General features: G+C 51.8%; 1 protein-coding gene across 1 annotated transcript; it reads right to left on the minus strand.

Annotated features, from left to right (window-relative positions):
- Positions 1-6540: 6540 nt before the first annotated feature.
- Smim7 (small integral membrane protein 7) lies at positions 6541-12645 on the minus strand. Its single transcript, XM_057752585.1, has 5 exons — positions 12555-12645; positions 12426-12467; positions 11855-11907; positions 8113-8203; positions 6541-7207 (listed from the first exon to the last, which is right to left on the minus strand). Exons 1-5 carry the CDS (start codon positions 12578-12580, stop codon positions 7192-7194), a joined length of 228 nt encoding a protein of 75 aa, XP_057608568.1. The 5' UTR covers positions 12581-12645; the 3' UTR covers positions 6541-7191.
- Positions 12646-12885: the final 240 nt, after the last annotated feature.

Genomic DNA, 12885 nt, shown 5'->3' on the forward strand with positions numbered 1-12885 from the left:
CTTGACTACATTGGGAATGAACTACAATCCAGAAATGGAGAGATGTTCTACTTGGTTTGAAGCAGGTGACTCCACTCCTGGTTTGGACTTTTGAGGTAGGAAGACACACATGGGCCACACCTCCTGCCAGGAGCCTACACAAGAACACGGAAGAGGAAGCTCTTGCTCTTTGCTCTTAGCACATCTGACACTGGAGCTGACTTCTTTGGGATTCCAGCATCTAGAGGACCAGCTGAGACATTCAGCGTCATGGATTGAGCAACTGCTGGATCCTTAGACTTTCCGCTCACAGCCAGCCATTGTTGGATTAGTTGGACTCAGCCTGTAAGTCATTCCAATAAATCTCTTTATAAGTAAATAGAGAGTTTCATCCCAAAAGTTCCATGCTCTAGAGAACCCTGACTAGTACAAAGCCTTTGCCTCCTGGATAAAATAATGCTCATTTCAGGAGTGGGAATCCTCATAGAAAGTTCCTCCTCTTTCCCCTCTCACACTTGCTCACTCGTCCTGTGGACTTCCTAGTGCACAATAAGTGGAGATATTGTCCTGTCTGCAGCCAGGTCCCTGGTCACCCTCCCTAAACAGAAATGGGTGGGAAGAGGAAATGCCCTGCCATTAGAGATTATCAACCTTGAAATGCAGTAACAACTTACAAGGATGGCACACTTGGAACTGAGTGACGGGGTGGCACTTTCAGTGGCAGTGGGTGCTGGCTGACAGCCCTTACAGCTCCAGGAAGTGTCTGCTGCAAAGCCTGTTGGGGGTTTCATGTGCCAGTCACCAGCAGCCCCTTGCGAGGCTAGTCTGTGGTTACCAATGGAAGCGGCAGGAACAGGCCTCCAGCAGGTCTTTGGAGCAGCTGTGGAAGTGGATTCCCGTCTGCAGCCCAGCTGCAAGCTGAGACTTGGTGGGCAAGGTGGGGACAAGTCCCCAGGCCTGCAGCTTGTTCTAGTACAGTAGGTGTACCTCTACTGGGGGTGGAGGAGTGGTGGGGTGGGGAGGGGGCTGGAGTGGGGCAGAAGCCTTCAAGCCTGTCCCCAGTGAGCTGCAGGCAGGCAGTGTGCATCACCTTCCTGTGAAGACCAAGTGTCTGGGTCCAGACCCTGAAGTCTTCCCTTAAGTCGACAGCAGCCCTGTGGTGTTGGATTCATTCCTCAGCTGCCGCTGAGCCTTGACCATGAAGTGTGGGCATGCAGATACAGTGGACGCTGGCAGCAGGGAGGGAAAAACCATACACCCAACTTAGTGCAGAGAGGAAGATCCCTGGGTCTGTCCAAAGGCATCTGAAATTTAAAGCCAGGTGCCCAGACCTCTTGTCACCACAGAGGTGGGAATCTTCCTGCTTCTGGGAGCCGCTGTGACCTCTGCAGCTTCTTTCCCTCATCTAGGTTGTCCCTTTTTGAGGTCACTGCTGTACTAACAGCTTCCAGGAGCTGGCTCTCTGCAGCTCCTTACCCTCAGGGCTTATGCCTGCTGACTGCCCTAAAGGTCCATGTTGCATCCACCCCTAACATCAGCTTCCAGAACCATAAGAGTCATTGTTTGGTGTCACCAGTGTCGGGCAGATTTATATACTCCTTTACACCAAAAAAGCAACCTGCCGACAGAGACAGACTGTTCCTTGAGTCTAACACCATAGACAGACAACAGCATGGCAGGAACTCTGAGGAGTAGTGAGACCTGTTGCTGTCCAGCACAGTGGCCAGCAGCCTCACCTCCCCAGGAAGCAACTCAAATGCAGGTTGGTGCTGGAGAGCGACTCAGCTGGGGAGATCGAGCCTCACGGCTACTGTGCACCAGTCTCTTGGGAACTGAGATTTTCCCTCCAGGAGAACCAGAAGGTCTAGCAATTTCCCAGACTCGGGAAGCCCTGTAGTTCTGAGCTGAGGGGGCCCCATCCCAGCCTTCTAAGGCAGCAGAGGCAGGTTAGGGGAGGGGACCCTCCAGGCCAGACTGAGTGGTTGAGTCTGTCACACTCCCCCAAAAAAGCCCAACAAACTCACTGGTTCTCCCCACTAAATTGGGTGCAATCTTTTCTTTGGCCTATGACTGGCACTTTGGGATGAATAGACATTTGGTCACCCCAGGAAAAGTCACCAAAAACATGCATGGAACCCTAAAAAAGAAAAGGAACAATTGCATAGGTGTGTATGCCTATCATCTGTGAGAAACAAGACTCAAATTCTGCAGTAATCGAACTGAGACTCTCAGTAGCAAAGGTGGCCATCCTGGGCTATATATAATGAAGACAGGAATGAAGGAAAGGAGTCTCATCAAGGCTGGCGGCCTGCACCTTCAACTAGGTTTTGCTAGCACACCTTAGGGACTGTAAGAGCACTGCAGTTTGAGGGCTGGAGTGGGCACCTCCACCCCCTTGTACACACCCCACACCCTGGGCATAGAAGATTAAGCCTTCCCAGTACTCTTTGGGGTGGAGTACTGAGCTCTCACAAGTCTCAGGCTGGCCTTGAACTCCTGGCTTCAAGCAATTCTCCTGAGCTGGATGTGGCAGTGCTGGCCTGCCATCCCAGCAAGAAAACAAAACCAAACCCCAATGAGCAGTCAGGATAGTGTACACACCCTCGGAAGCCAGAGGATAATTTGTGGAGTTGCTCCTTCCGTGTGGTACATGGACTCTGGGGAGCTCAGGCTGAGCAGCTGGCTACCAGCTGGGCCTTTTCACACTTCGGACACTTCTTAATGATTTACTTTTGAACTTTATGCAAATGAGTATTTTGCTTGTATGTTCCTGTGTTCACCACAATGTGCAGTGCCCACAGAGGCCAGAAGGGTGTCAGATCTCATGTGGGTGCTGGGGACGGAACCCGGGTGCTCTGAAAGAGCTCTTGACTGAGCCGAGCCATCTTCCCGCCTTCCCTACCTTTAATGAGAAAACATGGTGTCTGGATTCAGTTTCCTGGGAATCTTCTCATGAAGGATCCTTGCTCTCCAAAGCTCTCAGGAGCTTGCCCTCTGCATAACTGAAAGCCCAGGGTGGGGTGTGAAAGCTGCTGTGTCTGTCACCTTTGCATCCAGATTGTTTATCTATGTAAACAGGGTGTCACTGTGTCACCCTGACTGGCCAGGTCCACCGCCGCCATCTGTGTCCTGCATGTTTGTTCCTGGGCTTGACTTTGCCTTAGCTTTTTAAAGCATGGCTCTGCTTCGGACACGAGGCACACACCTCTCATCAAACAGGACAGGGTGAGATGTCCAATACTTCATATAAACTTGAAGATAAGGAAGTGGTTGGATAGAAGGAAAGTGCCTAGCTGTCGCAGCTTGGCCCTGACTCAAGTCCAGCCATTTCAGAGGAGAGCCCGACTGCGATCAGTGAGTCCATCGTCCCTGGGCAGGGATCCTAGCTACTGGAAAATGAAACTGGCCTTCAGTCTGTTTCCCACATCACTGACCTGGTCAGCTAGATGCTTAGCTAGCTGAAGACTGACTGATTCAAGGCTACAGCACTGGCTGCTCTAGCACAGGGCCCAGGTTCCATTCCCAGCACCCACATGGTGGCTTGCAACATCCATAACTCCAGTTCCAGGGGACCAGCTTTCTCTTCTGGCCTCTATGGGCACTGCATGGATGTGGTACAGAGACACACATACGCATGAAAAAATATTAATCTTTTAACAGTTAGCTGTAAGACACTAAAGAAATATTGCATAAACAAACCTCATGTACCACATGCAGATCCAGAGAGCCTCTGCCCAGAGTGACTGTGGGGTGGGGGTGAGGGTGCTGGCCTGCTAACAAGTCCATCGGTTATAACCATGGACCAATATGTATAGGTGGAAAGAAACTTAGAACAAAGCGAGCAGAAGACTTGCTGCTGAGGCAGGACCAAGCACCCCAGAACATCTTCGCCATGCACACCACCAGATGAGCCGCCAAAAGCCACGCCGTGTGACAGCAGTGTGACCACGAGCACACTTTCAAAGCCAGGAAGAGGGTGGAGGTACAGAACTTGCTGGCGGGAGAACCAGGAAGTGTCCATTTGATCGCAGTATCTGCAGGATGCTGCAGAGCAGAGGACGGACTGCTGTGTCTGCCTGGATCATCACACACAGCCACGTGCATGTTGTGGACAAATTAAAAAACGACAAACACACCTCCCAAAAAAACAAAACAGAAAAGCACCATGCCGGAAATTGATGCATTCTGAAAACTATCTTCTGGCCAGGCCGGCTACGGTGTCTGAGGTGTCACTCCTAGGGCCTTGAAAAGCAGGAGCCCTCCAGAAGCAGGGACAGTGCATGGTGACGCCATTCCTTCCACTCAGGCCATGTTGGGACAGTGAAACTTAGCTCTCACCAGAGTCCAGATGAAAATGATGCAGCCCGTGACTGGCCACAGCTGCTGCAGGATGGCTATGCCCTGATGAGAGACCCTGGACCCCACTCCTGGCACACAATGGCCTCTTCCACAAGCACTTGCTCTTGGTACTGTCTTGGGGACTGTTGTACCCTCCAAGATGGGTCTTGCTTACCATGAAGGCCCTAAAGAGTGGACAGTGCTGCCAGCCTGGGGCCTGGCCCTTCTGAGCTGCTCAGTGACCTAAAGTACCCCTCATCTGAAGAGTCTCAGGTCACAGGGCTGCCCCTGGGTCCTAGGTGATGCATGGAATTCCACAGTTCTCTGTTGGTGGCATACTTCCAAGGGTAGGAGTAGACATGCTGCACGTTTGTCAAGGCGGCTGACAAAGCCACCTGCAGACATTTGTCTGTTTGTCACTGTTGTAAGAAAGGGGTAAAAAGAAGGCTTATCGTTCAGGTTGTGCTGGGCAATGGGAGAGAGGAGACAGCACTTTACAGCTTGCAGCTCAGAACCTAACAAATAAACTCCATATCTCAGTGCTAAGGCCAGGTAGCAGGTATGACCTTCAGGATCACAAAGTGGGGTTGTCACTTCAGGTGGCACAGGTCTGGTGACAGCAGGGGAAAGAAGCAGCAGTTGCTTAACAGTGTAGTAGAATCACAGCTTCCAGAACCTCCCATACCTCAGTCTGGACAGCCTCCCAGCCACGCCCCCAGCCCCTCACTGGGGAATTTAGGCCATCACTCTACCTGAACCACATCTCCAGCCCAAGAAGTTTCTAAACAGACACTTCTATGGGGCCGAGGACATGGCCGGGAGGGACCCTGGCCCAGCATCAAAAAAAAAAAAAAAAAAAAAAAGACAACCAGATAGATTTTCCACATGAACAGTGTCCAGAAACACTTATCCGAACCTAAAGAGATAATAGTTCTCTAGAAGAAAATACAATGGAATGCAAACCCCATGACAGCACAATTCCTTTCCAGAATGAATGGTAGCCTTGTCTCCCCAAACCATGGTCCTAAGCAGAGGAAGGCTGAAAGGCGTCCAGGCTATACAAGGCTGGGCGACCAGCCAACGGCGACATGAGTCTTCATTCTGGTAAGAGAGTAAAGAGGTCAGGCATGCTAAGGGTGGAAAGGACGCAGACGATGACGATGCTTGCAGCAGCTGTGCAATCCTGAGCTTCAGTCTGACCTGGTTCAGTGACATCATCTGACTTTCACTCGCTGGAGCATCCTGCTGTAAAACGTTATTATGGCTAGGTTCAGTGATGCACATGTGTGATCCTAGCTCGAAATGGGTTGAGGCAAGGGGATTAAAGTTTCTAAACCAGCACAGACCACATCAAGACAGTCTCAAAGACAAAAACAAAACAAAAAACCTGTTGTGGTGGTAGACAATTGGGATCTCATCTCAGCACTCAAGGGAACCTGAACTAGCCTGGTGTACTCGAGACACTGTCTAAAAACAACCAAAAAAGGGGCTGGAGAGATAGCTCAGCGGTTAAGAGCATTGCCTACTCTTCCAAAGGTCCTGAGTTCAATTCCCAGCAACCACATGGTGGCTCACAACCACCTGTAATGAGGTCTGGTGCCCTCTTCAGGCATGCACACAGACAGACTATTGTATACATAATAAATAAATAAAAACAACCAAAAAGAGGGGCTAGAGAGAGGGCTCAGTGGTTAAGAGCACTGGTCACTCTCAAAAGACCCAGCACCCACATGGCAGCTCACATCTGGCTCTAAATCCACAGCATGCACATGGTGCAGACATGTGCGCAGGCAAAATACCTATACACATAAAACAACAATATATAGAGGACAAAAACATCAGGGCTGTGATTAAAGCCTTTAATCCCAGCACTTGGGAGTCAGAGGCAGGCGGATATCTGTGAGTTTGAGGCCAGCCTGGTCTACAGAGTTCAGGGACACTCAGGGCTACATAGAGAAGCCTTGCCTCAAAAAACAAACCAAATTAAAAAAAAAAAAAAACAAACCAAAATGAAAACTCCCCTAGCGAGCCAGCTGCGGCTGCCCTCAAATACCTCCTCTTAGCCTCTCAGCCAGTCCCTCATCTCAGCACCGACGGCATGGCGACTTCTGGATCACCTGCGTTTCAGCACTGAGCTCACCTCACTCAGACTCGGAAACACGAGCCTTTGGAGTATACTGCCAATATCACAAGCAATAATGTCATGGCCACCAAGCAGTGATGGAGAGGTGGCCCCAAAGTCACTTTATTAACAATCAGCTTGAAAGTACAGCAAGGTGTCTGCTCACTTGTCACCATCAGCAACTCTTCCAGAGAAGCCAAACATGTCACCCAGGCCCTACAGACTATCAGCTTAAGGCCTAAAGAGGACACTGGTGTCCTTGGGGCAGGGTAACTTCAGCTGCCCCAGGTGGACCCTGTCATGGGGTCGGGGGGAGCATTTGGAAGCAAGACTTCGCTGGCCCCAGCATGGCCCTGCAGTGCAAAAGCAGCTGCTCCCTGTCACAGCCAGCCCTGCCCCCAGTTCATGATCCCACTGATTAACAACAATCCGTACAAATCAAACCAAAGCAACCCCTAATAAGTCAACCCAGCAGCCAGGACAGGCTTCTGAGATGCTGGGAGAGGTGGGATGCCAGGACAAATGAAAGATTAGGTGTGTCTTTCTCCTACGGGAGCATGACTTTGTCCTGAAATCCCAGAGCAGAGCTGGAACCATGGCTGATGAGGGTCAGATGGCTGGGAAGTGGGCCTTCTCCACCCAGATGAACTTGAGCCTTCTGGGAAAGTCCCTGGTTTTCCGGTGAGAAACATTCTTGAAATCATCAGAAACAGAAACGGAGCCTAGATAGCCAGTCAGTGAGCTCTGGGTTCTCAGGAGCCGAACAGCCTGGAAAAGTCAGGGAGACCGGCCATGAGGACGAGAAGCAGGATACACACTCAAGACCAGCCTGGGCTACATGGCAAGGCACTATCTCGAGCACACTGTTGGGGGTTACATTCCACGATCACCACCTAGAATCATTTCGGGAGGTCTCATCATTACTGTCAAACCTGACGGCTCAAGTTTGAGCCACAGAACAACATGGTGGAAGGCGAGAACCAACTCTGTAAGCTCCCCTCTGATCTGCACACGTGCACCCCCCACACTCACATTTCACACTGTGGCCTGTCGCCAGAGGCCGATTCAGATCCCTACCACACTATCTACAAAAATCACCTCTGGGTCCTAGGATCCACAAGTCTGTGGCAGAGCTATCATAAGTTTGAGGGCAGCCTGGCCTACACAATCAGACTCCATCCCCCAAAATTAATTAAAATCATGTCAGGCATGATGACATACTCCTTTAATCCCAGCACTTAGGAAGCAGAAGCTAGGTGGATCCCTGTGAGTTCCAGGCCAGCCAGGGCTACACAGTGAGATTCTGTCTTAAAAAACCAAATAAACAAATCTAAGAGAGTGGTCATAAAACAGAAGCCAATTGTGACCGTTCCTGCTGGCTTCTACCAAGGCCTTTGAGAAAGGAGTCCCCGCTGGACATGGGAGCCACCACCCAGTACAGGTTAACACAAGCAGCAGGAATGGGACAAACATGGACAGGTGGGACCTGGAGCCCACACTCCAACCTTGTTACCAGCAGCCTGGCAGAGACCCAGCACCTTCGCAAGTCACCCAGGGGTTGGCAACACGCATCAGTGGGCGCCTGCTGCCAAGTATGACAACCTGAGTTGGATTCCCGAGACCCACATGATGAGAAGAGAGAACCGACAAGCACCAAGCAGGGCGGGACTCACACAATCATGCAGAGCATCATGAACACATTCCACAGGGCGATGAAGATCCGGAAGTATCGCAGGCTCAATAAGAACTCCCGGATGTTGTCTCCTGTAAAGCCAGAAAGCATGGCTCAGAAGGCCGCTACCCTGCTCGCTGCTACCCAAATGGTGGCAGTTCCTGAACAATCACTGGGGATCACCAATCCCCAAAGCCTCTGACTGGTGCTAGAAAAGGCACGTGACTTAAGTCTGTCTAATAAGAGTCTGTCCTGGGACGGGGGCTCCAGTTATCAGGTCCAGGTTTGCTAGACTGAGAATTTGCCAGCTCTGGGTCCACAGCACAGCATAAACCCAGCACCTGCACCACTCTTGTTTGCCTGCTTGGTTGTTTTGTTTCTTTTTTAAAATGTTGACTTTTCATTCATTTAATATTTAGATTTTTCAAGACAGGGTTTCTCAGTGTAGTACGAGTGGTCCTCGAACTCCCTCTGTAGACCGGGCTCGTCTTAACTCACTGAGATCTGCCTGCTTCTGCCTCCTGAGTGCTGGAACTAAAGGCATGTGCCACCACCATCCAGCTAAAATGTTGACCTTGGTGGAGCTGATCTAATGGGAGCTCACCAAGGCCAGCTGGACTGGGACTGAACGAGCATGTGATCAAACCGGACTCTCTGAACCTGGCTGACAAGGAGGGCTGATGAGAAGCCAAGGACAATGACACTGGGTTTTGATCCTACTGCACGTACTGACTTTGTGGGAGCCTAGTCTGTTTGGATACTCACCTTCCTAGACCTGGATGGAGGGGGGAGGACCTTGGACTTCCCACAGGGCAGGGAACCCTGACTGCTCTTTGGACTGGAGAGGGAGGGGAGGGGGGAGTACGGGGATGGGGAGGGAAATGGGAGGAGGTGGAAATTTTTAATAAAAAAAAAAATAAAAAAAAATAGGGCTGGAGAGATGGCTCAGAGGTTAAGAGCATTGTCTGCTCTTCCAAAGGTCTTGAGTTCAATTCCCAGCAACCACATGGTGGCTCACAACCATCTGTAATGGGGTCTGGTGCCCTCTTCTGGCCTGCAGGTGTACACACAGACAGAATATTGTATATATAATAAATAAATAAATATTTAGAAAAAAAAATAAATAAAATGTTGACTTTTTTGTTTTGCTTTTTTTTTTTTTTTTTTTTTTTTAACATAGTAAGGCATATTCAAGTCAGAAGACAGACTAGGGGTCAAATCTCTCCTACGGTGAAAAACCTGGGGATTGAACTCACACTATCAGGATTGGTGGCAACTGCCTTTGCTGGCTGGACCGTCTCAGTAGCCTCTGCAGGTTAGGCTTTGAGACTAGGTCTCTCCAGGGCTGAGGCTGGCTCAGAGTCTGAACTCCCTCCACACTGCCTGCTCAGCCCCCACCAAGTAAGACCTTAGAGGCCCATCACCTGTCCTGATTTTTAGCTGGGTTTTATCTTGTTTTGCTTTGCTTTGTTTTTGGAGACAGAGTACCATGAAGCCCAGGCTAGCCTTGAACTCACTATGTAGCTGAGGATGACCTTGAGGTCCTGATCCTCCTCAATCTTCTCTCCCAAGCGCTGGGCGGACAGGTGTGTGCCACCATACCCAACTCACTGTTTTATGACCCTGCAATAATTTCACATTTCAAGTGGGGAAATAGAAAAAGCACATTATATGAGACACAAAAGTGACACCCAGACACGGTGGCACCTGTCTGTAACTCTAGCCCTCACCAGGTTTGCCAAGTTTGAGCATCCTGGGCTATATGAGCTCTTGCCTCAAAAAAATCAAAGCAACAAAGTGAGCCTAGAGACTGACTTTCTAGAAACTTCTTCCAGGTCTGAAGTCAACCATCCTCCTTGTTTCTTCAGAATCAAAATAACTGGTGATTAGGTGACCTACAGGGTGATCACCTGGCAAGCAATGCCAGGTTGGAACCGTTGGCAGCCACCTGCCACCTTTGTCCTGCACTTCTCCCTACGTGTGGGCAATCTCACGGCACCCACTTAGCAGCCAGCAGCACCATTTGTCCGTCTCCAGTGTCGTCTGCTACCGCACCACTGCGACAGGGACAGAGACACTAGGAGAGATGTTTAAAAAGCACCCGTGAGCAAAGCCCAAACCCTTTTACCAGGCTGGCAGTGGCTCAGTGGGTTAAGGTGTTCACGTGCCAACCTGGTGACCAGACATCAGCTACAGCACAGATGCGTATGCGTGTGTGTGTGAGCACGCATGCATTTCTCATAAAACAAGAAAAACTTAGACTGTTCCTCACAAACAGGGCGGGAGACTGGGCCAGGCCCTGGTTCCTCAGTTCAGACACACAGGGAAAACAAGACATGTATACCTGCCCAAAAACGCTCCAGGACAACTGGGACATATGTCTGTCAAGCCTCTTAGGCAGCCAATGAGAAGGCTCAGGTGTTGAAGGAAAGAGGCACAGGAGAAGTGACTGCAAGTGCATACCTGCAGAGTGGCCTTACCCGAGGAGCTGCAAGGGCTGTCTGCTGCACTCATGTGGCCCCACCCGAGGAGCTGCAAGGGCTGTCTGCTGCACTCATGTGGCCCCACCCGAGGAGCTGCAAGGCCTGTCTGCTGCACTCACGTGGCCCCACCCGAGGAGCTGCAAGGGCTGTCTGCTGCACTCACGTGGCCCCACCCCTCTATGAGGGAGCTCTGACCAATCCTGTACTGTCAGCCTGTGCACACACCCTCCTGTATGAATGGATGGCTAGGATGAGCCAGGGTCTGGCTCATGTGCTCATAAAAATGCAGCCACCCAGGTGAGATGGCTTAGTGGGTAAAGGTACATGCCACCAAAGCTGGAACCTGAGGTCAGTCCCTAGCAGCAGGTGGAAGAAGACCCCCACAGAGTGACCTGAGTTCGATGCCAGAGAGAATGGACTTCTGCAGCTGTCCTCTGCATGACATCATGAGCACTACCTCACACACAGGGCATTGGTGCAGGACAGGGAGGCCACTGCGACAGCATGCGGGAGGAGGCAGAGGCTCCAGATGGGGCCCAGGTGCCCTTATTCCAATGCTGTCGCCCACAGTCTAACCATTTCTGGGAGGGTAGACAATGGGTAGGTGGATGGGTGGGTGGGTGGGTAGGTGAGTGGCTGAGAGGGTAGGTGGGTGGGTAGATGGATGGTTAGGGGGATGGGTGGGTGGGAGGTGGACGGGTGGGAGGGTAGGTGGGTAGATGGGAGGGTAGGTGGGTGGGTCGGTAGATAAAGGGGCTTCCCCAGCATGCACTGAACCCTGGGTTCCATTTCCAGCACCTGATAAACCAGGAGCGGTGACAGGGACCTGCAACCCCAGCACTCAGGAAGTAGAGACAGGAGGACCGGGAGCTTGAGGCTATTTTAGGCTACAAGTAAAACCAACACCAGCCCAGGACACAAGAGACCGTGCCTCCAAAAAAGGAAGAAAAAAGAAAAGGAAAACCCAGTTTCCAATCCTGACTCTTGCCTCCTGATCCTTCCAGCCTCAGGCTTTGTTCCACCATGACAGCGCTGGTCACCCAAAGGGCCTCTGACACCTCCTGTCACCCTGTGACACCCTCTAGCTGGCAATGTGGTGGGCACACAGTAAAGGTGATGAGCAGGGCACAGCACCCCTGCCAGTTCAACACCTAGGAGGCTACCTGCAGCTCCACAAGTGTCTCAACAGTAGAAGGAAGAAGATGAGGGAGAACAGGGCCAGCAATCGGACCGTGTAGATTGGCAGGAAGCCAAGCTTACCTGTGCTGGGTTCCCTCGACTCCTCCCCGAAGCCTTGTGTGTCCTTCTTTTTCCTATGGGAACATAAACACCTTTGGGTCTCCTGATCCTGTCACCCAGCGCAGCTGGGTGTGCAGCCACAGACAGGGGGATCAGAGTGGCCCCAAACGCCGGTCAAAGACATTTTTGAGGGATGAGCATGAGGTTCTTTGCAGGTGCAAGCAGAACCCAGGAACAGAGGGTGCAGATCTTTTCTTTAATTTGTGACTGAGAGGAATGAGTGTGACATGCTATACAGCATCTCTGTGGAGGTCAAAGAACAACCCACAAGGGTCGGGTCTCAGCTTCTACCATGCAGGCTCCGGGAATCGAACTTAGGTACTCAGGCTTGGCACCAAGTGCCTTTACCCGCTGAGCCATCTCGGGGCCTAGAGACTACACATTTAAACCGTCAAGGCCTTGGTAGGCAGCACGGAGGCGTGGCTAGAGGAGGACTGGAGGGGCGTGGACCACGCTCGGGGCGGGGCTAGCCGTGACGTAGAGCGTGGGCGTGGCCTGGGCGTGGGGACGCCGTCCAGCGCGGCCTACTCACAGTTTAAAGTTGAGAACAGCCCCGGCGTTCATCAGCAGCGTCCTGTGGAGGGATAGTTACGGTCACTAGGGCCGCCCCCGCCCCGTCCGGCTGTCACTCTCCAGCCTCCGACACCCTCACCCTAATTACCCAAACAGCAGGATGTCTCCGATCATCCTTACAGCCGAGGAGGGCGCCAAAACCGGAAACGGAAGCCGTGGGGAGGGGCGGGAAGAGTCACACCGAATCAACACTGAGTGGGTTCCGGATGGAGCGTGATGTCACCCATGGGGCGGAGCTTGAGGTGCGCACGCATGCTCCGTGTTGCGTGCTGAGGAGTCCCAGCTGTGGATTCTGCTTGGCCGCCGGTGGGGCGGCGGGTTCCGCGTCTACAAGGAGATTGTGCCCTTGACCCCTGAGCCGCCCCGGAGAGGGAGTGCGGGCGTTGTGGGCTCCTTAGCTGCACGCCGGCTCAGAGTGC

The sequence above is a fragment of the Chionomys nivalis genome, chromosome 20, assembly GCF_950005125.1.
Source record: "Chionomys nivalis chromosome 20, mChiNiv1.1, whole genome shotgun sequence".
Lineage (NCBI taxonomy): Eukaryota > Metazoa > Chordata > Mammalia > Rodentia > Cricetidae > Chionomys > Chionomys nivalis.